Source organism: Kogia breviceps, chromosome 2, assembly GCF_026419965.1.
Source record: "Kogia breviceps isolate mKogBre1 chromosome 2, mKogBre1 haplotype 1, whole genome shotgun sequence".
NCBI lineage: Eukaryota > Metazoa > Chordata > Mammalia > Artiodactyla > Physeteridae > Kogia > Kogia breviceps.
Window position 1 is genome coordinate 25,191,170 of NC_081311.1, and position 24,833 is coordinate 25,216,002.

General features: G+C 42.9%; 1 protein-coding gene across 1 annotated transcript in view; it reads left to right on the forward strand.

Moving 5' to 3' along the window:
* The first annotated feature begins 14,031 nt into the window (after window positions 1–14,031).
* COL17A1 (collagen type XVII alpha 1 chain) overlaps window positions 14,032–24,833 on the forward strand; it is a 41,651-nt gene continuing 30,849 nt past the window's right edge. The window contains exons 1-8 of the mRNA XM_067022752.1: window positions 14,032–14,089; window positions 15,983–16,027; window positions 16,791–16,895; window positions 17,926–18,060; window positions 20,036–20,083; window positions 21,006–21,041; window positions 22,125–22,172; window positions 23,501–23,644. Coding sequence (XP_066878853.1) covers window positions 14,038–14,089; window positions 15,983–16,027; window positions 16,791–16,895; window positions 17,926–18,060; window positions 20,036–20,083; window positions 21,006–21,041; window positions 22,125–22,172; window positions 23,501–23,644 — 613 coding nt within the window. The 5' untranslated portion in view covers window positions 14,032–14,037. The remainder of the gene's footprint in view (window positions 14,090–15,982; window positions 16,028–16,790; window positions 16,896–17,925; window positions 18,061–20,035; window positions 20,084–21,005; window positions 21,042–22,124; window positions 22,173–23,500; window positions 23,645–24,833) is intronic.

Consider the following 24,833-nt stretch of genomic DNA (forward strand, 5'->3'; position numbering starts at 1 on the left):
TTTAGTGTGAGCCTCAATTTTGATAACAGACAACATTTTATAGCAGGACACATCAGACTTCCAGGAATTTTACATAATTTCTGGAACACTTATACCATCTATCTATGCAGAAAGAACATGAACAAGGCTTAATGTTACTTCCTATTTAGCAATACTTCACATGTAATTTAATGTATCAAGTAAGCCTAATTAGTTTAACAAATATTTTGGAATGTTCCAGGGACCCTCTGGAAAAATTCCAAAGTTTTTTTCCAGGTCAAAAATACTTCATTTTTGGAACTTGATTTTGGAAGGTTTGTCGAAGATATCGAAAGGTTTGGACATTTGACTAAATAGGATCACAGATCAGTATGAAAAAATAATTATCTAGTTAGCAGATGAAAGAAAATTATGTTCTAGTTTTACATAAATACACTATGATGTCAAATTTTAATTTTTAAAACCCTTATAGTAACAATGGGATTTTAGTCAGCTTGCTTACACAAGGTAAAATTCTTTTTTTTCTTTCTTTCTGTATACATTTAGTCCTTCATTTTCTTCCATTCCATTCTGAAATAACCAGAAATTCTAGTTTACACAAAATTACTCTCATTTCCCTTAACAAAAATGCATCTTCAGTCTTCATACTTTTCTTAGCCAAAAACACACAACCTACTTTCTTTGCATATGGAGATGTTTCATTTTTTGTTTTCAGTAGCTTTAATTACATTAGTATTATAAACCTTAGGAACTTTATTTCTAGTGAAAATTTAAGAAGTAAACAATCGTAGACTATCTCTTATACCAGTGTTCTTTAGTTTGATAAATTCGTGAATACATTTCATTATTTCTAGAAACATGTGCTTCTTCACAGTACAATCTTTCAATGTGACAAAAGACATGTTTTCTAAGAGAGCCAAATTTATCTTTAGTTTCTCTAAAAATAAGCCCAAAATAGATAAACCTATGTTCAATAATTAATGTTTCAGTTTTTTAAAAAATTTGGACTCTATTCAATGAATTCCCATCATTTACCTTAATTTAGCAAAACTCTAAGGTTTCAAATTACCAAAAACATTTTAGTTGCTAGTTTTAAGTACATATACCATAAAATATAATTGTTTTTAAAAAGTTTATCTATAAACTCTTATCCAGTTACACCTATCTAAATCATATGCTCCTAAAAGTGGTTTATATTATCTACAAAAACTTCATCATACCTATTTTTCTTGCTGACAAATTTGTAAATCAAGGTAGAATAAAAGTGTTATATTTAATGCTGGTAACTCTAAAGACATGTCTGTTTTAATTAAACCAACAAACAAACTAGATTTTATTTATGAAAGATTAACCTTAGGTCACGTGAACTTAAAAAAAATTGGGTTAGTCTCTATATTCTGAGAGTTGTGGAATACCCAACCCTTAATTTATATAAGCACTTGACTTTTAACCCAATTAAATACAGCTCTTTTACAAATTAATTTTAGCAATACCAGCCAGAGGTGAAAAATATCACACATCTACAACATACATATGTACACATAGACAGATGCAAGTAGAAATCTTATAGCTACTAATATTTATGGAGAAGACACTTAATTTTTTTTTTAATCTGCCCAATTTCCAAATATTTCTTCCTCCTTTTTTTCTGATGAGAAATATTTGCATTTCAAAGAATGGCTTTTAGGTCCTAGAGAAAATGAGGGCAGAAAAGGCACAGAGAAGGTATCCAGGTTTTCTCCAAGATGGAGTTTGGGGATTATATTTGCAGGACAATTCTGTTTCTAATATCCCAATATTTACAACTATTCTGAGATGAATAGAGGAGGTTTGGGGATTGACAAAAAAGAACTGATGCACCCATCCACCTATTGTTGGAATGTCTCCTTCCCTCTGGATACATTTAGCTAAGGGGAGAACCCTAAAAAAAAAAAAAACTCCTAGCAGGCCCTGATTAACAGCTTCCAATTTGGCCACATTTCTGATCATAAAGTTATTAAATCCTTTCAAATATCTTGTCATGTTTCAGTTGGAACAAACTGAATATTTCTGGCAGTATTGAAAAACCCAATAAATTTTAACTTTAGTTTCCCCTTGGCTGTTTAAGGGAATAATGTAGCAGTTTACCAGAAAAGCCCTCAGAATTTTGTCAACTCTGGGAGAGGCCTATATCAGGGCACTTACGTTGATGTTGAAGAATTTGCGTAGGGCCTTTGAGGAGAATCTTTTTTCCAGTGTTTCTTTCAGTTAATTACAATTGAGCCATCAATTTCTGGGCCAGTGTTTTGATGACCACCTAGAAGGGTATAATGGGGGAAGCCTAGGTGTTGTTTTAAATACCTTTAGTGTCTTTAATTTTTCATTAGCCTTTACAACCAATCTTCTTTTTTTTAGTTCATTTAATACATGCGCCATGGCTAAAGTGTGTGTGTGTGTGTGTGTGTGTGTGTGTGCATGTGCATGTGTGTTTCTCTTGGGAGATGAGGCTGTTAGAGACAGTATTAGCACATTACTTTGAACACATTACTTTGTACAAAAATGATCCCATCTGTGGGAGATTCTGACAGAGAAGTGACTTAGAGGGAAAGTAACAACATGGTAGTGGAAAAAAAATGCAAAAGATGGTGGCACAGGGACTTATGTTCCTGATGAGAAATTCACTGAAGAATCAAGAGGCATAGTAATGAGGCAGGGTGATGTCATGAGGAGGCAACAGAACATTCTGCAGGCCAAGGCTGGCATCCCAGATCAGACACTTTACAGCTGACTGAAATCAGAACCAATTGCCAAATATATTTGTGCCTGTTTCCTTATATGTAAAGTGAAGGTGATATCACCAAAGTAAAACATTGCTGCAAAAATGACAGAGACTGCACTTTCTAGGTACTTAATAAAAACTGTTTGATGATGATTAGTAAATTCTCAGTTCCCTCTGATTGACTGTAAGTTCCATGAATGGAAGAAATGCATTGATTTCCCTGCTGTATTGAGAGCATCTAGCACAGGGCAGGGCGCGTATTAAGAATCTCATAGCTATTTGATATATAATGCATGAGCGAATGAATAATTGGGACAGAAGTAGACAACAGCAAAAGCTAATGGGGTTAGGGAAGAGATGCTGTGGCAGCATCTCCAGGTGAATAAGAACATGGGCTTTGGAAAGAGGACTGGCTTTGAATATCAGCAATGCCTCTTAACAGGCTACAGGCTTTCATGAGGATCATAATCCTCCCCTAATGGGTTGTGGTGATGAAATGAAGAGCTATATGTAAAGGGCCCTGCACTGGGCATGCAAAGAGTGCACATGCGAGCACTGACTGCACAGCCAATCTTTTAATGAAACTATTTTGAAATTCCAAAAACTTTTGGAGCCTTCATCATGCTAATTAAAATAGGTATTCAATTCTGTTTGATTTAGGAGCTCTTGCTTTTAAGTGCACTTTTTAAATAATCTTACCTCTTTGGAATTTTCCTCATAATGACTGTTGTAATTCTAGATTGTTTTTAGTAAAATCTTGCCATCTTGTTAGAGATCTTCAACTTCCAGGACTATAGTTTTTAAACACAAAGTAAGCAAGTATGCCAGAAGGTGACACACACAACTCTTTGGATATAAAGAATCCCATTTCTTTAGCTAGGCCTTTGGGTTTCTTAGAGCCATACTAATAATCTAGGGAGTAGAGAAAGAACTGAACCTGCAGGTCCCAAAAAATGAGGACTGCAGAATGATTCCAAATAAATGGGGAACTAGAACTACCACCAACAGTTCCCAACATGGAATCTGGGGATCTGGGGACAAACCCCACAGGGGTTTCTTTTGGTTTTCCAGGTACCCACTTAGCAATAGCCTTTAGCTGCACAAAACAAGACAAACACCTTAATGTATTAGCAGTAAGTAAGAGATGTTACTGTGTCCTGGCCAGAAGGTGGCCCTGTGCACACCCCACCAATGCCCATGGAACCTTGGATTGGGGAAAGGATTGGACCAGCAAACCCCAAAGAGTGCAGACTGTAGTCTAATTCCACACCTATGGAGAGCTCCAGCTGCCTGCAACAGCTCCCAACATGAAACCTGAGGAAGGATTCCAAACAAACAGAGGACTGCAGACCAAGCTATCAACAGTGTCCAATGTGGAATCCAAGGACAGAGCTAAGGGCTGGGTTTTCCACCTGGGGAATTGTGGTCTGAAAAGTTAGGGGCTGGGCTGTAGGCAGAAGCATCCGCTAGCTCAGTTGGGCTCTGGGTAGAATCATCTACAAGCTCAAGCTGACCTGTCCTGTAGAGGAAAGTCAATTAGATTGGGAGCCTGAATGCAAAAAAAGCAGAGCTAACCAGAGAGGAACTCATCAACCTTCCTCAGAAACAGTGAGAAAGGCAGTGAACTCAAAATGGTTCACAGGGTACCATGCCTGAATGTTCTGAAAGCCATCAGAAGTTCACTTTGGATCCCACTACTGCCACCAATCTGTTAAAAAACAAAATTTGACCAAGTAAATTTGAAGGTCTAATTGGCTTTGTTCAAGGATTCATGAATCAGTCAGTATCCTGTCCAATAAACAGAAGGGCTCTCCAAGGGGTTGTACAAAATGGCAGGTTTTTAGGCAGAAGGAGAGTTGGGCAAGGATGTTATTAGCAAAAGACAAGAAAGAATTGTTTCAGGCCAGGTCATCATTTTGTGGGGGGAAGGGAACAGCAGGGGTCTTATTATGCAGATTACCTCACTAAGTGCTGATCAGGAAATTTCGCATTGTCTACTTAAAGGTTCCATTCCTGGGAGAGGATGGAATTGCAATTAAGTCTTGCTTTGCTCTTGTGAGGGCAAATGACTCCATTTGGACTTGTTATTTCTGGCTTTTAACAAAACCAGTAGTATTTTGTTACAGCAACCCTAGCAGACTAATACATTTAAGGCCTATCTTCCTCCACTAGACTCTGAACTCCATGACTGAGAATATGTCTATATTTCACCACCAAATTCTCAGTTCAATGTCTAGCTCCAAGCAGGAGGCAATAAGCCAGTATATCTTTAATTCATGAGTTAATGAATAAGTGAATAAATGAGGCAGGGTTATGTTCATTTCATGCTGAAAGCTCTCCCTGTTCCAGATCCTTCAGTGCTCTTCTGTGAGATTAACAGCAGACATGCTGAGTAAATATTTATTTCGGGAAGGCAGGAACATCCCAGAAAACAAGAACCCAATAAGCGTCACATTCTAGACCATTGAAAGGGGTCTGAAATGAGTGACTTCAATGCAGAAATATTGGGAGCTTAGGGGTGAGAATCCCACAAGGGGTGCTTAGTGGTCTGCTACCCTCCCATGCAGTGTGAGTACACACAATAGCACGGTGTAGACATGCATGGGCACTATGCTACAGGAATCCCTCAGCTCCCCTCCAGGATCTTGGAATAATGCCTCAGAACAGGGAATCCAATCCTGGCGTTGGGTCCCAAGAAGATGCTATGGTTCCAAAGAACCACCTGCGTGAGTTCTAGGGTCAGACTTCCTATATTCCCAACACCAAGAGTTTCAAATTACTCTTTTTTTTTGGGGGGGGGGGGCTGTGGAGGGATGTGGACCATATTTAAAGTCTTTATTGAATTTGTTACAGTATTGCTTCTGTTTTATGTTTTGTTCTTTTGGCCCAGAGGCATGTGGTGCACCCCCTGCATTGGAAAGCAAAGTCTTAACCACTGGACTGCCAGGGAAGTCCCTCAAGTTAGTGTTCAGAGGTCCCAGAAAGCCAGATGCTATCCAGGTGCTCATGAGAACTTTCTAGATTGGAGCAAATTGGCCCTCTTAGAAAAGTCTAATGGCCCCCTGAAATGTACCTGGAATTATAGGGCCTCTGGGAGTCCACACATGTCTTTGCATGTGTAGAGACTACGTGGGTGCTGAATTGAGGGGAAAGAACATCCTTAACCCTCCCCAACAGTATCTCTCTCCATTACTAGGTAACTAAATGCCTAAAATCCTGTCACTCACATCACTCCTTAGACTCAGCATTACTATACCTGGTTACTTTTTAAAAAATGAACCCTATGCCACCAATTGCTCTATATTTTCAGTCATTAACATCTTACTCTGAATTAGTTCACCCACTGTTTCCTCCAGGTGAGATTGACCTGGGTTGGGTCAGAATGGCGGAAAGAGGGAAAAGGTATATATAGAGGAAACAGGTCTTGAATATAAATCCTGTCAACTTCACACTTTTTCTAGGGCTTAGGCTCAGACCTTGACCACAGGTCCCTACATGCCTGGCTATACCATGAGTCATGCACATGGGGATTCTGACTATTCCCATGGCAGCGAGCAAGGGGAATACCAGGTTGTGGCAGCTCTCTGGCTGTAGAAGGTAAGGAGGAGCAAAAAAATGTCGCTTCCTTTATTCTGAACAGTTACTCCCTTTTCCCCATGGCCCGTACATGATTGATCCACCTAAACTGGAGAAGGTTTCTGCCTCCTGTAAAGTTTGATCCTGGAGGCGGATTTCGGCAAGTGTCAGATAATTGGAAGGGTGGAGTCACACTGTAAACCCCGACACACCTTTGTCAGGACTTGTTTGGAAGCAAAGAACTAAAAGAAACAAGGGCAAGAGAAGAAGTGAACATTTTTGAAAGATCACTCAGCTCTAACACACCTTGGCTGGGTCTGGATAAAAAGTGGGAACAGCAAACATCTAGAAGAAAACGTCAGGGGAAGAAGGAGAGAGGGGGCATTTACTCAAAGTTGCTTCTGATTCCTTCAACACCTCAAACTAGGTAAGTAATAGGAATTTGACCATTTTCTCTTCTTGTGAGATTTTAATTTGAGGTTTGCCACTGAGAACTTCAATGTTTGTCAGAGAATCTGAGATGACATTATTTAGTTTCCAGTGTTCTGGTTGAAGTGATTAATTGATCATAAAGGATTACTTTGGCTTATGTGTTCTGTTTTTAGGGTTCCTTTTAAAGGAACAATAAGAAAGTTTTGTCAGTGGGAAAGAGAAGAAAAAAGGCCAGTTAAGATAAAGTGAGCTCCAGTGGCCAGATTTCTTTGGTATTGTTTTCAGTATTGTAAAAAGACTTGTGTTAAATTGTTTTATTTAGAATATGGTGAGTTTATAATTCCTTCTCTCTCAATCAGTTTCTCTCTCCCCACCCTCCTCTACTTCCCCTCTCTCCCCTTGACAGCAGAGGACAGCTCAGAGGTGAAGTTAAAGTGTAGGTGAGTTGGGGCTTCTAGAAGTAGCTGCTGAGAACTAAGAACCAAAGTGCTGCCCGGGTGTCTGTGCTTGCAGGTTCTGATAAAGCTCAAGGAGCTGGGTGGACACTGCTGTATATCACGCTTGACAATTGCCCTAATCTAAAGTAAAGTGGAATATATGAAATGATATAATTAATCCAGGAACTTCCTGGAGGCAAACTTGGAACAAGAAAAAAAAAATCTGTCTTTTACTGGCCAATTTGGGCCAAAAGAAATTCATTTTGGCGTGAGGATTACCGGTTTAGGTATCTCACTGGACCATATTAACTACTAACTGACAAATTACCACTTTACCTTTAGAAGTGTAGGCAAAGCCTCTGGCACCTCACTTCTTTTGAGAAGCGGTCAATTAGTAGCCTTAAGAGTTGGATTTGTTCTGTCCATAAAATGTAGTGAGTGAGATTTTTTAAAGAAATTTATTTGGAAAGGAGAATTGTTTCTTCTTACACCCACATGCTTTCTCTTAGAGCTAAGGCACAGATCAAAGTCAGAACTAAACTGAAGCACATGTCCAGCCCCACATGGACCCCTTCCGAGAATCAGAGGGGGGCTGCTTTACTCTAGGCCCCTTCAAAACACTCACACAAATCTGATCAGAGTTTATATGGGGGCAGTTAAAGCTAGGAGTCCTGCTTCAAGCTTGGATAGACACCCAGATTGGTGAAACCGATTTGACCTAAGGACTAACCACATTCTTAAATTATGCCTGACCAAAAGAAGTTTGCATCTGTCTGGTTTGGCTCATTTGCCATTGTTAGCAGCGGCAGGATTTAACCAAACATGGCTCAAAACAAGCGGCATGATCACAAAGCCAGGGCCCAAGCTCCCTCACCCCTGGGTTATGAAAATGGAGGATGCCAAATGCAGCAAGCTGGAGGCCCATTGCTGGGGAGGCATGGGGGTGGGGTGGCGTGGAGACAGAAGCCTCTGAAACAGTTAACTCTAGGGCATGGGTATTCATGCCCCCTGCGAACTGCTTGCCCCTTCTCTGCTAACAGAGCAATAGCTAGTGGGTGGTTTTCCCACACTTTGGTTATTTCGTTGTTGTTTGGTTTTACAATGTAAAGTATGCAGAGATTGGAAAGCAGAAAAACACTTAGCTTCTCTATTCCCTTCTTTGTGTCAAAGACCAAGTGTTTCATGAGTTGTTATAATAAGAAGTCCAATGAGATGGTTTTCTGTTGGTATAAGCGGTTTTTTCCTGGGTTACATCCCATCCTCACTGGAATAGTTTTAGGTGGAAGTGACATCATTTAAATGAAGGGGAAAGGAAAAAACTTCATACAAGTAGAAAAATGCTTTTGAATTGTGTTTTCTTACATAAGCAAATGACACAGGATCATTTTTACATCTTCAAAAGAACATTAAGTATTGAAATAGCCACAAAGAAGTGCCTTAGAACTATGGATGGAAATTAACATAATTTTGGAATTAAGAACTTGAATGACCTGCTTATCCTCAGTTCTAGTTAAGTGGCTCAAACATCCAAGAAGTTTACAATTATGCTACTTGACTGTGCTTCCATTAAGTAGTGCTTTTGGAAGAAGGTGTACAGATGAGCCCTGCTGGAAGAGGCAGGCTCAGACACATGCCTGGTCATGTATCTTTCCTTTCCCTAAGTTACACTTTGTAAAACTATCGGCACTTAAAATATTTAAAAAGGAAGTCCTGTGAGAAAACTATACGCCCCATGGGATGATCCCTGTCCAGATTTGTGCCTCAACCCATCATTTTCCTTTGATAACTCACAGAAATCTTCCTCTTACCTTTGGTTTAAAGGAAACCACCTCCCAAAACATCTGTGCCATTTCAGACTATCAATCTGGGAAAGAGCTTTGGCAAAGTCAGCAGAGCTCCGTCCCGTGTACTTCAGGCCCGAGAAATCATTGTGTTAAGGCCATGGGATGCAGCCATTTAGGGGTTGTAGGCTGAGAGAGAGGCAAGAACCAATCTACCTGCACCCACCTAGGGGGCCTTCTATCCCAGAGCACCAGTCAGTGAAGAGCCCCCAGGCCCTGGAGGGGGGCATCTGATTTCTTAGCAGGCTGTCTCCTCATGCCCTCTGGAAGTTAGGGAACTCTTGGCTTTTTGCTGCAGATCTTAAGGCTTCATCATTGGGACCTAAGAAAAAGATGGGGGATACCTAGAAATGTCTGTTATATCTCTGGGTACAGAAAGGGCAAGAAAACACTTGCCAGTTTTGCTGCCTAGATGCTGAGACTCTTAACAAATGGAGTGGAGCTATCATCAGTCTGCCTTGATGGCTACAAGTAGAAACAACCCAGCCAAACCCAAATTTATAGCTGCCGGCAGCAACTTTCATTAAAGGATCATACTAAGCAATAACTTGTGGGAAGTTAAAGTTTCCATGATTGTTATAAACAGTTCCTTTCAGGATAATATTTCATATCAATTCAGGTGCCAACCTAGGTGGCTCCCCACCAGCAGCTAGGGGCATTTGAATGTTTGATCTCCAAATACCTCCTGCTTCACAGCTAATGACCAGTTGGGGAAAAAAAAAAGAAAGAGAGGGAGGGATTTCAGAGGTACCAAAGGCAATTAATGCTTAAACAAAGGATTTCAGAGAGGGTGTCAGGTAGTAGGTAGGTTGGTATGACGTAAGTCATACAGGTAATAGCTGGAAGGCAGACAGTCACAGGCTACGTTTGGCCCTCTAATGAGGCTGGACTCCATTGTTAAATTGCTTATGGAGCCCCTGCTCTTTGGCTCTGGGAAACATACCTGCAGAGAACTGTCTCTTCTCAGATGCAGCCAGGAGTTTTTCCATGATGCCTCATTCCTTGCTGCATTTAAAAAACTCTGCTGAGCAAAAAGTTGGCACATTCGATCAGGCCCTGACGCTAAGTGTGTGGATCTTGTTGAATTTCCCTGGGTACTTGACCAGTTGGTCTTGTGTGGTCTTGATTTTCAGTGGGTAAGTCACCCAGGGCTGCACTAGGACTTCTGTCGGCCCTGGATAATTTTGTCTTTGTGAATGTTCTGCCTCCAGGAAAAAAACAAGCAACAACAAAAACAACAGCAAACAAACAAAATAACCTGCATTGAAAGAATATAATCCAGGTTGGATTGTGTTCATTTTTCCTTTCGATTATAAAAAAGTTCAAACATTTTTGTGGGCCCCTGAAAGTATGATGGGGCTAGGCACTGTGCCCATTGCACCTAATGGATAAGTAGACCCTAAGGTCACCAGGCAGGAGAAAAAGACTAAAAGCGTTCAAGAAAGGGTTGTCCTGGGCAGAAGTAGCTTGCTCCAGGATTCTAGAATCCAATTTGAACTACATCCAAAAAATAAACTAGGAGGAAGGGAAGGTTGGGGGGCTGGGAGGAGAGAACCACAGGGAAAGACAGATTTCAAGTCCCTGCAGAGCCTGAGACTGGGAACTACAGCCAAACGCACCCAGTTGGTCAGGGATCCTTGCCATGGTCTCCTGTGTGTTCAAGCCTGAATCACGCTCCTCCCCCACCCTCCAGTCCGACCCCACCCCTTAAGTCAGCCTTGCCTCATCTCATCCAGGCTTCAGTACACAGCGGACAAGATCTCAATGATTTTTCTACCCAGAACACAGTAAGAGTGAAAGGAGAACATAGATGACATGTACAAATATTTTCCTATGTATTTCAATAGATTTTACACTGATTTTCTTCATGTTTTCACTACTTATGTCTGTAAATAAGCATAGTAGGGCTGGTGTGTTACGAAGAGAAAGTTTCATGTTGTAAGAAGTGTAAAGTTCCACACAAGTATGACCATTATGGTTTTTATCCTGATTTGAATCCATGAAACATCATTCTCACATCCGAACTCTAAATAATGAAGCATGAATGTCTTGTATTCGTAGAGCTCCATGTAGAACACTGAACGTTATGGGATACATCAAAATGAATTAGTTGAAAGCACCATGTGCTTTGACAGATATCCTTCAGCTATGTGTTACTTGGGCAAAAAGCAGAAGTTTTATAGTCAGGGCACCAGATCTTCTATGTAAGACCTTTAACATTCAGCAGGGGGCAGCCTGCTCAATTGGACCTTAAAAAAAAAAAAAAGATCCTAATACAAAGAAATAGAATCCAAGGTGGAACTATTAAATTACTCTCTCACTGATACAAGAAGTGGGAATGACTCGTTAAAAAAATATACACACGAAAGAATTATGCTTCGAATTCTAGGAATCAAGTTTTGAATTCAAGTTTGAATTCTAGGAATCAAATCACTATTATTCAACATAGTTTTGGAAGTCCTAGCCATGGCAATCAGAGAAGAAAAATAAATAAAAGGAATCCAAATCGGGAAAGAAGAAGTAAAGCTGTCACTGTTTGCAGATATGATACTATACATAGAGAATCCTAAAGATGCCACCAGAAAACAACTACAACTAATCAAGGAATTTGGTAAAGTTGCAGGATACAAAACTAATGCACAGAAATGTCTTGCATTTCTATACACTAATGATGAAAAATCTGAAGGAGAAATTAAGGAAATATTCCCATTTACCACTGCAGCAAAAAGAATAAAATACCTAGGAATAAACCTACCTAGGGAGACAAAAGACCTGTATGGAGAAAACTATAAGACACAAAGAGATATGGAAACATATGTATATGTATAAATGATTCACTTTGTTGTAAAGGAGAAACTAATACACTATTGTAAAACAGTTATACTCAGATAAAGATGTTAAAAAAAAAAAGAAAACTATAAGACACTGATGAAAGAAATTAAAGATGGTACCAACAGATGGAAAGATATACCATGTTCTTGGATTGGAAGAATCAATATTGTGAAAATGACTATACTACCAAAGCAATCTACAGATTCAATGCAATCCCTATCAAATTACCAATGGCATTTTTTACGGAACTAGAATAAAAAAATCTTAAAATTGGTATGGAGACACAAAAGACCCCGAATAGCCAAAGCAGTCTTGAGGGAAAAAAACAGAGCTGGAGGAATCAGACTCCCTGACTTCAGAGTATACTACAAAGCTACAGTGATCAATACAATATGGTAGTGGCACAAAACCAGAAATATACATCAATGGAACAGGATCTAAAGCCCAGAGATAAACCCACGCACCTATTGTCAACTAATCGATGACAAAGGAGGCAAGTATATACAATGAAGAAAAGACAGTCTCTTCAATAAGTGGTGCTGGGAAAACTGGACAGCTACATGTAAAAGAATGAAATTAGAACACTCCCTAACACCACCCACAAAAATAAACTCAAAATGGATTAGAGACCTAAATGTAAGACTGGGTACTATAAAACTTAGATGAAAACATAGGCAAAACAATCTTTGACATAAATCACAGCAAGATATTTTTTGATCTATCTCCTACAGTAATGGAAATAAAAGCAAAAATAAACAAATGGGATCTAATAAAACTTAAAAGCTTTTGCACAGCAAAGGAAACTATAAACAAGATGAAAAGACAACCCTCAGAATGGGAGAAAATATTTGCAAATGAATCAGTGGACAAAGGATTAATCTCCAAAATATATAAACAGCTCATGCAGCTCAATATTAAAAAATAAAAACCAATCCAAAAATGGGTAGAACACCTAAATAGGCATTTTTCCAAAGAAGGCATACAGATGGCCAAGAGGCACATGAAAAGCTGCTCAACATCACTAATTGTTAGAGAAACGCAAATAAAAACTACAATGAGGTATCACCTCACACCAGTTAGAATGGATATCATCAGAAAATCACAAACAACAAATGCTGGAGAGGGTGTGGAGAAAAGGGAACCCCCCCTTGCACTGTTGGTGGGAATGTAAATTGATACAGCCACTTTGGAGAGCAGTATGGAGGTTCCTTAAGAAACTAAAAACAGAATTACCATATGACCCAGCAATCCCACTACTGGGCATATACCCAGAGAAAACCATAATTCAAAAAGACACATGCACCCCAATGTTCATTGCAGCACTATTTACAATAGCCAGGTCATGGAAGCAACCTAAATGCCCATTGACAGATGAATGGATAAAGAAGAGGTGGTACATATATACAATGGAATATTACTCAGTCATAAAAAGGAATGAAATTGGGTCACTTGTAGGGACGTGGATGGATCTAGAGACTGTTATACAGAGTGAAGTAAGTCAGAAAGAGAAAAACAAATATCGTATATTAACGCATATACGTGGAACCTAGAAAATGGTACGGATGAACCAGTTTGCAGAGCAGAAATTGAGACACAGAAGTAGAGGAAAAATGTACGGACACCAAGGGGGGAAAGTGGCAGGAGTTGGGAGGGGGGATGAATTGGGCGATTGGGATTGACATGTATACTCTGATGTGTATAAAATGGATGACTAATAAGAAACTGCTGTATAAAAAAATAAATTAAATTTTATAAAAACAGAGGTTATGAATTTTTGATTGTTGTGGCTGGATTATGGGAACAGGGATATTCCTGTTCTCCCTGTTTGTATATATTTTCCATTATAAAAACTTAAATAAAGTTGAAAGCAACTTAAATCTTTATCAGTGGAGAATGAGATAAATTATGGTGTCTCCATTCAATTAAAAAAAAAAAATTTAAAAAAAAGATCCCAATACAAAGGAGTAGAATCCAAGGTGGAACTATTAAATTACTCTCTCACTGATACAGGAAATGGGAATGACTCTTGTTAAAAAATATACACACGAAAGAATTATGCTTTGAATTCTAGGAATCAAGTTTTGGTTCTCAGCTTGAATAGTAGGGACCTATACTTATGAAAAGTGATGGTCATAGACATGGTTATTCATGGTTTCTGGCTTTTTCCGTAGGTGGTGATGGTATGGATGTAACCAAGAAGAACAAACGAGATGGCGCTGAAGTCACTGAAAGAGGTAAGAGCATGATATGTGTCATTATAAAAGTAAAAAAATTTTTGGAAAGAGTAAATAATCTATTCCTAATTCTACCGCAATTACTGTATCTTTTTTTCTAATGTTTTTGTTTTTAGTTTTTTTCTTAGCTTTTTCTTTTTGCTTTTTTTTTTTCCACTGTATCATTTTAAATGTTTTCCTAAATAGACTGTTTCTTCCTGTAAGAAGCCTTTTGTTGATTTTTTTTAACACACTTGTAATCAAAATGTGTTCTGCTTTTTCTTCAAAGATGAAAATCACCATTTCTATGTTACAGTTTTTATAATCAGCATTTATAATGGTTTCATATTATCCTGTTGAATGAATTTGCAACAGCTTATTTAACCGTGCTCTTTTTTTAGGGATACAGGGCAACAGAAATCCAACAGAATAATATCCCCATTATTGCAGGGACAAAGTTGGGATCACACTGGTGTCACAGTTGCAGTCTACACTGAAGACTGAAAACAGACACATTTCTTTTGTGAAACTGCCTAAAAAACTCAGAGACATTTAAAATATCCCCTTAGCAGCTCTAACTCTTTCATTGATCCTGTGACTTTCATATATTGCCAATAAAAAATTCTGGCTGCACCGACTTAGACCTTTAGGTTAAGAAAGAATTTATTTTTGTGTGTCATAGAATCCCAAAGGTCCACACAATGAGAGGTTTAGTGAAAGCACAGGACTATTATTCAAATCAAGCTGCCATTTTAGTTTGAAAAACCATTTCCTTTTATGCGTGGAATGCTGCTTCTGTGCCATTCATAACCCCATGTTGCTGCTAGGACAACCAAACTAATAGGAACACGCAGGGTGAAGAAGGAAAGGGTGAGGCGTGGGAGCAGTAAGACAGGTGTGGGATGCAGCAGTTGCCAGCAGCACAAAGTGATTCCCCACAATCTCCTTCCTCTTCTCCTTTCACCAACCATACGTGCATACAAAACATGCACATGAATATGCTTGGGTGTGTGCACGAGAAGGGTGCTTTTAGAAACCAGCGACCTTAGCTAGATAGGTGCTCCTTGATGTCCAACCCAGAGGGAGGTAGTGGTTGGTGATGGTCACAGTCAGAGCACAGAATTGGCCCAGCTATGGTTTCGGGAATCTACTCACCTCCCCATGCTGCTGTAGATGAGAGAGTGATTCAGGAAGGCAAGAGGTCTTTCTTCTAATTGGTGTTTTGAAATAACACCGGAAGCTTTTGTGGCCTCTATAGACTTACCATCACTTGGAGTCTTCTCAATTTCGGGAGGCAAAGGGACTGGTTCTTCAAGTCTGTCTTGGATGTTCATCTGTCCAAGCACCAAATGTGACTTACCGACCCCCTTCCTTCCTACACCTCCTCATACTCAGGGGTGGCCCTGAAGACTTTAGAATGAATTGTGATGTCCGTGAGACACCCCCAAATTCATAAAGAGGTCCAAGGTAATTCTTCACATCACAGTGTAATCAGCCAGGATGATATACTGGCCTCAGCTGGACTGGGTGACCGTTTAGAAGGGACAGTGCAGAGAAAGAGAGTGACTTGAGGGCCTGATCCTCCTTCAAAGGCAAATCCAGGCCTGGACTAGATCTAATTGTTATATGAGAGACATTAATACAAGACAACTCATTGTTCAAATCAGTGGGTAACTAACTACTTTCGGTACCAAAGGGATATAAACCTATTTTCCAGGTACATTAAGCCCTATTGTTATTGCACCTATTTGCTTTTAGAGTGGGTCAAATCAAATACCTTAAAGCACAAGTGTATAAAAGTCTATATTGAACCTAATTTAATGTGCTGAACCTATGAACGATGTGAGACCTTGCCAAAGTACAGAGATTTCAGTACATAAGTTAAGATCTCATCTCTTCTTTGTCTTTTTCTAGTTATCAAGGAAACAATAACTACAAGACTTACGTCCTTACCACCAAGTAAGTGACCATCTTGAGAGCTTTCTTCTCAATAAGGCCTGTGTGAAGGGCTCCACATGTAACCTTTTCCATGGGTACTCACTCTCCCATTGAGCAAGTCCAAAATATCTGAAATCTTTTGTTTTAAACAGCTGTATTGAAATTACCTTATATCCCACAAAATCCACCAGTTCAAAGTGTATAGTTCAATGGTTGTTAGTGTATTTACAGAGTCGTGCAGCCCCTTTGCAACAATCTAATTTTAGAACATTTCCATCACTCAAAAAAAAAAACCTCCACGGCCATTAGCAGTCACTCCCATTCCCCCTCCCTTTTCCCCAGCCCCTGAAAACCACAAATCTACTTTCTGTCTCTATATGTCTGCCTGATCTAGACACTAAAATTTCAGAAATCTTATCCAGCCTAGGCCAGTGTACTGACCAGGCATTCAAAAAGAGCAAACCCAACCCAGGCCTTGGCCTCAAGGAGTTTTCATCATTTGCTGACTTTTCAAATATTTAATTTTCCTAATCAGCAACTTGCTATGCTCCACCCAGGGAACTTTCTTTTTAAATTGGGTAGAATATTTGCTCTTGACATTTGTATCAAAAACAAACAAACCGAGAGCATGGCAGCATGTATCGTGCAGTGCAGGTGGCAAAGGGGCCCCAAACCCAGAGCCTTGTGGGTGAGAAGCCAGGGAAGGCTTCCGAGGGGCAGGGAATGAGGAAACCCTCTGCACTGACTCCACTTGTAAATTGTCACCTGCTCCTCCTTTCTGCAGAAGGGGTCACCAGCAACGGCTATGCTAAAACAGGCTCTCTTGGTGGAGGGAGCCGGCTGGAGAAACAGAGCCTGATGCATGGCAGCAGCGGCTACATAAACTCAAGTAAGTGCTTGCTGGTGTGAGGGCTGGGGGAAGGGCAGATGGACAGGGAGAAAGAGGGTCCTGCATGGAGGGAGACCATCACCACTGTTTGTCACCCATTCCAAATACCCCAGAGAGCTGTGTAAAGGACACACGTCCCACCAAAGGTGAGACTTTCGAGTTATCCACATTTGAAGCCTACTTAAAATGGAATCAGTTATCATTCTGTCCCCCAATATAAATAACAATAATTAATTAAGAAGGCTTCCTGGGGAGCTGACTCCTTTCCCACTGAATTACTCTCTTTAAGCCATCTCTTTTAGAAAAGTGTGTGCATGTCTGAGGGTTTACAATTTGAATTAACAACAACAAAAGAAACTTAACGATTGGGTTACTGTGCTAAGGAAATCTGGTGACATATGAACCCACACTTTGTGCATTTCCACTGGGCAAGGATCCAACACAGGCCCGGTTGTTCCCGAAGAAACATTCTTTCATGGTAGCTTTCAAACTGAAACAAAACAAAACAAAGCAGGGAAAACACACACACACACACACACACACACACACACACACACACACACACACACGTGCGTGCGCACACACGCACACTACTGCTGAAGCCATTTTTTAAATCTTGGAATGACACTAAAGAAAAGACCCAAGACAAGCAAACAGCTGGGCTGACCAAGTGCAGCGCCTGCCCTTACCTCTCGAGGAATACTTCCACGTGGGGTTGTATTCTAGTCCACACAGCAGTGCTCTACGATTGCAGGCCAGGTCCTCAAGAAACATCCCGCTTCTCCATTTCTGTGCACTTTGGCCACAGACATAAAGGACCTCCCTACCTTCCAGGAGCAATGATTCCATCTCCCATTTCTGAGCAGCTGCGGGAATGCTGAGGGGTGGATCCTTTCAGACGTGCTCTCCTGAAGTCCTCCGGCCCCTCCATAGAGCCCTCCTTTATTAGGAGCAGTCTGCGTGCACTTAGTGTAACCGTATGTCGATCTGTGAAGTGCTCTGAGGGTCTGTGCATTTTCCCCTCTTGTAGGTGGGAGCACACGAGGCAATGCCTCTACTTCCAGTTACAGGAGGGCCCCTAGTGAGTTGGCCTCCACTCTGCCCAACTCGCCAGGCTCAACCTTTGAGAGAAAAACTCATGTCACCCGCCATGGAACATACGAAGGTACTGGTCCCACAGACTTTAAGAGAGAGCTACTCTCTTCCCTCAGTAACTTCTCTCATCCTTTGAAGACTGAAGCCTCAGCCACCTGTCTTCACCTGGGCCTTCCCACCTTTCTTTCCACTCTTGTTTTGGTTCTTTTATGAACTCAGGTTACTTGGGGATTTTGTTGATTTATCCACCCCTCATTTATTCTTTTATCCATTTAGTCACTTTTTCAACTGGTATTTTATCAGATATCTACCAGGCGTTTAATGCCGGGCAGAATGCCTTGATGGATGCTTAAATGAAGCAGACCTGGATCTTGTCTTCAAAGGGCCTAGAATCTAACAGACCAGTTAAGATGACAGACAAAAAAAACTACAATGTAAAGTAGAAGGGGATTATCATTTCCAGATGGGTCTTCAGGGAAGAGTCTATGTGGGAGGTGGCATCTGAGCTGGGCCTTCATGATGTGTAAGACTTTTACCCGATGGAGAGCTGGGCTGTTCCAGGCTGCAGAAGCAGCAGCACAGCGAAGACAGGAGTCCAGGGCTCAGGTAGCAAGCAGCAGTGATACTTGTGCGAAGAGAGATGGAAAGACTCAGATTCGGTGCTAGGCCAAGACGTTTGGGCTTTATTCTGCGCACGATGAGGAGCCGCAGAGATTTCTGAGCAAAAGCGCCCATCATTTCTGTGGTCCAGGACTAGAACTCTGGTTGCCGTGCTCAGGACAAATAGGGTGGGAAGAGGCTGAACACAGTGACAAGTTAGGAGGTGATCAGTAGTCCAGGGAGGGGAACCTTGGCCAGGACTGCGGTGGTGGCAATGGGAGCGGACAGGAGGACCTGGAGTGAAAGGTGTTGCAGAGCTGGAATTGACAGGTTTGTCAGTTATTCAATTTTGGGGGGAAAGGAGAAAAAGGAGTCAGTGATTCTACTGAGATTTCAGACACAGGTGGTTGGGTTCATTGTGGTGCCAACGACTGAAGCAAGGAAGCCAGGTGGAGGTCTCCCAGTGGATGAGTTCAGTTATTTTGTCCTAAAGTAGAGCTGCTGGCACAGCTTTCTGGTGGGGGTACCAGGCAAGCAGTGGGACACACAGGACTTGAACTGAGGAAAGAAATCAAGGCAAGACACCCGGTTGGGGGTTATTCACAAAGAGTTGTTAGTAGAGGTTGGAAAACTGAAGGAGTTGGCCAAGGAAAGAGTTTAAAAGCAGAAGGGAGCATAGAAAGATAAAGTTGGGGGAAGATGGAGAAAGAAGAGCCAGATCACAGAAAGGAGGAGGAGTCAATGGTGATGCCATTGAAGTCAGAGAGAGAGAGAGAGAGAGGGGAAGCTCATGACCAAGAAGCAGACGGCGAGAGGAAGACATATGGGTCCTGCTCCTAAGGTTACTGGAGTTCCTGGTGATCTGCAGAAGCAGTTTTAGTGGAAAGTTGACAAGCCAGGTGGAAAATGGGTCTAAGAGTGAATGGATATGGGTACCAATGATGGAGAAGCAGGATTAAGGATGGGTGCCCCAGTAAATGATTTTGGCCCACGGCTGCCAGGGGTAGGGAGAGCCCCAAATCTCGGCCAGGTGGATGGGGTCACCACAGTGCTTCCTGCTTCTCTGCCGGCACGTGAGCTTGTCTCTTCACTTCACAAGGCCCACATCTGGGACGAGCTGCATGGAGTCAGAGAACCCCTGGTGCTGACAGCACGTTCATTTGATCAGAGCCGGGTCGCTGGCGTCAGCACTGCAGAGGGCAAAGGCAGTCGAGGACACGAAAACAAAAAGGAAATGAAAACTTCCTGCTCTCCTTTGCTCAAACCTTGCCCCACCAAAGTAGATCAGTGACCAGAAGGAAGTGCCACAAGCACTCCATTGGGCGAATCATGTTTAAATCTGGTGCTGAACACCCAGGCTGCAGAGGTTCAGAAAGGACCCACTCTCTCGGAAGCCATTTGGGCTTAAGGGGCCTTTTGTACTAAGTGTTTTGTCCTCTCTCCAGGGAGCTCCAGCGGCAACTCTTCCCCTGAGTACCCTCGGAAGGAATTTGGTATGTCCTATCCTTATTTTCTGAAGAAATGGTCAAACATGCCTGGCGGGGATGGAGGGGGAACATCATGAGTTAACATCATGAGTTAAGTGGATCCTTCTAGAGGAGTTTGACCTCTGCTGACCTCTTTTCCCTGGTCTTTATCCTGAAACATCTTAAGGGGACTGTCAGCCACATTAGTTTGCTGTGATAAGTCTTTGCTGGTGAAATGGCAAGTTATTCATACAAGGCTCAGGCTTGGACAGATAAGCCCTCAGGCCAGGCAACAGTCATAGGATTTTTCCTTCCACAGGACCCACAGAGACCTCCCTGTAAAGGGGAGCAGGGCTTAGAATGCGCAAATGTCAAACATCCCAGCACCTCCTCCAAAGCAGTCTCAATGGGACACGTTTTAACCAAATGAAACCCTAGGCTATATCTTCATATGACCTTAAATCTTTCGTCCACATTCTTGGGTTCTCACTGTGCATATGAATTTATGATATGATTATTGATTTTACAGCGATTATAATTTCATGTCTTTATTTGCATACAGTGGGAAAACGAAGGCAGTCTCTAACAAAAGACCTGGAAAGGGAAAGACCTGGCAGTCTTTTGATACAGTTGATCAGTGTGGTCAGCCAGTCCGAATGGATCATGCTCCCAAACAATTTCCTTAGTTAACACCAAGTGTGAGCCAACTTCGCATTCATTTGCTAACTTAACACCCTAAATGCACTGAGGCTTACAAAACTTCCTCTGCCCTTTGGCTATGTGGGCATCATTTATTAAGCATCCACCATACATTAAGGCTTCTGTCTGGATATAAATGCACTAGGAAAACAATCTCCTCCTCCCACCCATACAGGTCTTCCTCCATGTCACAAATATTTAGCATGCCACCTCTTATATATGCCTAATATTACTTTCTTTTGTTTCTCAGCGTCTTCTTCAACCAGAGGACGGAGCCAAACACGAGGTGAGCTCTGTTGCTGGATTCAGTTCCGTTCATTCAACCAGTATTTTCTGAGCTGCTAACGTGTGTCCAGTTGTGAGCCAGGAAATGTGAGGTGTAAAGAATGAATAAGTCATGGCTTCTACCCTCAAGGAGGCTGCAGCATCTGGGCATCTTCCGCTGGCTCCATGAGGGAGGGAAGGGTAGATTTGGACAGCGACCTAGCAAGTACACGGAGTGGTTTGCACTGCTGTGGCTTGTCTGAAGGTGCTGGCGTCACATCTGGTTTTGCACCTACTCTCCTGGGTGACTTTAACAAGATGTGCTGTAATTGCCTTTGTGCAGCAAAAAATGAGCACAAGCCCTTCTTTTTCATTGTTCCAGGGGACAAAGGGCTCCGTGAGAGTTTTGCACTCTCCACAACTGCCTGTAGATAAGGCCCTAGGAGGGAATGTGTCCTGGAGAAAGCTGCCCTTGATATATCCGGTGAGGATGGCAAGGAGCGTGTGAGGGCTATATTGAAGGCAGAATTCTTCATAGGCCCTGGGAGTTCTCAATGACCTGTCTAAACTTCCCAGGGGCCCGGTTGTATTGGTAACTGGAAAGTTAGGCACATACCGACCACCTACAACTTTAGGCTGATAGTCCAAGAGATGCCTATGCTCCACCTGAAGCTAATAATGTTAAATCACCCCCTTTCTGCCCTAAAGAGGCCAGAATGGCTAAGGAAACACTACAGGCTTTAGAATTGTCTTGCTATTGCTTGAGAAACCCTGGAGGCAGGAGAGCAGCTTGGTTCTGGCAATGCGGAGTGGGCCCTGTGAAAGGGGCTGGTCATTGCCGATTGTGATGGAGTCTCTGGGCCTCAGCCTGGCGTTTCTGCTCCAGGCGCTTGGGAGGTTAGCTGTGGGCAGGCGGGGGGGCGGGGGGGGGTGGTGGAGAGAAGACACCTCTTTCTAAGCACTCTTCCTGGGCACACCTAGCTTTTCTGTTCCCAGGACACAGATTGCAGAGCAGCCCAAAGATAATCTGTCGCTCACAGCTCAGTGTCAGGCACTGTGAGCCAGGCTCCTTCATTCACAGCTTCTCCATCTCTCCCCTGTACAGAGAGCGAGATCAGAGTTCGACTGCAGAGTTCATCCCCATCTACCCGATGTAAGTGCTCAGGTCTTGGGAAGGATCCAGGAATCCAGGGCTACTGCTGTGTGTGTGCGGTCACTCGATCATAAGTGACATGTCTAAAGCCTTCTGTGACGGAGACTCCGGGCTGGGTGCAGGGGGGTGAGGAGCTGAGTCAGTCATGGTCCCTGATGCTTCACAGTTCACAGACTAAGGGGAGACAATAAACCTACCAACCGTGACAGCTCAGGGAGCTGAGGGAGTGGGGGCCAGAAGAGTCTTCCCGGGTTAGTCAGTCACTTGAAGGGAGACTGAAGGGTGGGTCAGGTAGACTTAGTGAGATGAGAGGGCAGAGACACGGGAGGAAGGTTCAGTGCAGCTGAAGGAAAAGGAGCAGGAGGGGACGCAGGGGGACCTGTGAAGCTTAGAGAAGGCTCAGAAGTTGAGTGTGAGAGTTTGAACTTTATCTCGAATGTCAAGGATTTCCCAGTCTCTGTCTGTTGACTGTGTTGGACTCCTGTTGTTTGCCATTTCGAAATGAGCCCAAATGGGCAAGAGCCAAGTACAAAGACTAGGAGGAGAAAGATCTGGGTCGAGTGGCTTAGCAATCAGAGCCTGGGACTTGCCCAAAGAGCTCAGGGCCTGGGCCGGACTCCAGGCCTGATGCTGTCTCACCTGAGTCCTTCCAGGCTCGGGGTGCTGAGCACAAAGGATGGAGCTCTCGGGAGAGGGGCTGCCTGGGCAGTCCTCCAGCAATGTTGTCTGAAGATGTCCTGTGCGTTGCCCTTGCACGACACCTCCCTCCTCTGTTTGCCACCTCAGGAGGCATGGGGTGCTCACTCCACTGAATGACCTCGTTACGGATTATATCATCCAGAGGGTCTTGAAATTTACCCACAGGAAAGCAGTGTAATATTTAAGAGTTATGGGCCACAAATTCCTTTTGACGCTACAGAGCATACAAGGTCAGGGACCCAACACCTGAGGCATCCTGTATTTGTTTCAAGGGGTCTGGTGCTCCAACTGTCCTGGGTGTAAACGTTCCAGGATGACATTGTCTTCCAGCCGCAGAATCTTCCCTGTGGTGTCTGATGAGGTCTAACTAGGAAATATGTACTGAGAACTTGGACCTCCTTGTAGAGGCACTGTATTTATGCGGCCATTAATATTACAAAACACCAGGTTAATCAGTGCCATAAATTGACAAAAGGCAAAAATTACAAGGCTAACCAAAAATGTCCCGGTGGGTGAAGTGGATGCTTCATCCTCCCTAGTATTCAGAGTGCCACGAATGTTCTTCCCACTGCAGTGGGACTCAGGAAGGAATCCTGGGCCTGATGAAAAAGTGGAGGATTCCTTTACAGGGACGGAATTGGATGACGTCAAGCGTTTGCTCAACGGAAGCCGATCAGCAAGCGTGAGCCCCACCCGGAATTCCTCTAACACACTCCCCATCCCCAAGAAAGGCACCGTGGAGACCAAATTGGTGACAGCGAGCTCCCAGTCAGGTAAGCTCCACAGCCCCGATCTGCTGTGGAAGGAAGGGAACAGGCGGCAAATGTGCCCGGGCAGGCCTTTCAGGCTGTGGCAGAGACTTCACAAAACCCTGAGCATTGCTCTTCCTGCAGCGTGAAAATGTGGGCTGCACCCTTCTCACCCCCTTCTGGTCAACCATTCTATGTGCTGGCTATGGTCCGGCTCTAGATCCTAGAGATTCTCTCCCAGGAGATTCTTGACATATCCTGGGAATGTGTTGGCCAGGTTCCCTTAATGAAGACTACTGGGGAAAGTTGTAGTGTTTTCTATCATTCACTCATTCATCCAGTGAACATTTATTATATGCCAAGCACCGGGCACTGAGGAAAGACAATGAGCAGGATAGACACGGCCACTGCCCTCGTGGATGTGAGGGCCTCTGGGGGAAGTCAAGCAGGATGAGTGTAGTTCAGCATTCATATATCACGTGCCTACCAAGGGCAAGGTCTCTGGGGGGAGATGAGGAAAGAAGCCTGTTCTGCTATGAGGCGAAGCTTTCCTCTCATTCACTACTGAAGAAAAACCATCTTGAGATAGTGATCTTGTGTTTTTCATTATAAAACCAAAACCTCAGGGTACTTTGTGACCTGAGTGGCTAACTCCCTCTCAGATAAGAAATAGGCAGAATTGACTTCAGACTTGAAGAAGTACCCATAGCCCCTCTTGGGGGCAGAGTGCCCCTTGGGTCTGGTTGGCATATGGGAATGTTTAAGGAGGGTTCAACTGGAGAAGGCTGCCACCCATGCAGCGTGGCCTTGGGACCCAAGGGCTTCCCTACCTGTGCTGCTGTCTGCCTGGAATTCTACTGTAAGGGAGTCACGGGTCCACGGCATCTTTGAAGGTGGAGTCAGCAACAGAGGGAGAGAGAGACCATTAGTGGGGACAATGCACAAGGAGATGTGGCAAAGGGGGCTTAGCAGGAGAAATGGGTGGACCGCAGAGCAAAATTTACCTACCTCAGACTTCACCAAGAGCCAACAAGAATTTCTAACCCAAGAGGTCAGGTTTTCACCAGCTCTGAGATTTCAAACAGAAGTGGGATGACCAACTGCCCCAGTTCACCCCAGACTGAGGGGGTTGCCAGGGCATGGGATCTTCGGGACTAAAACCAAGAAAGTCCTGGCAAACCAAGCCCACTGGTTCCCCCCAATAGAGGGGGTT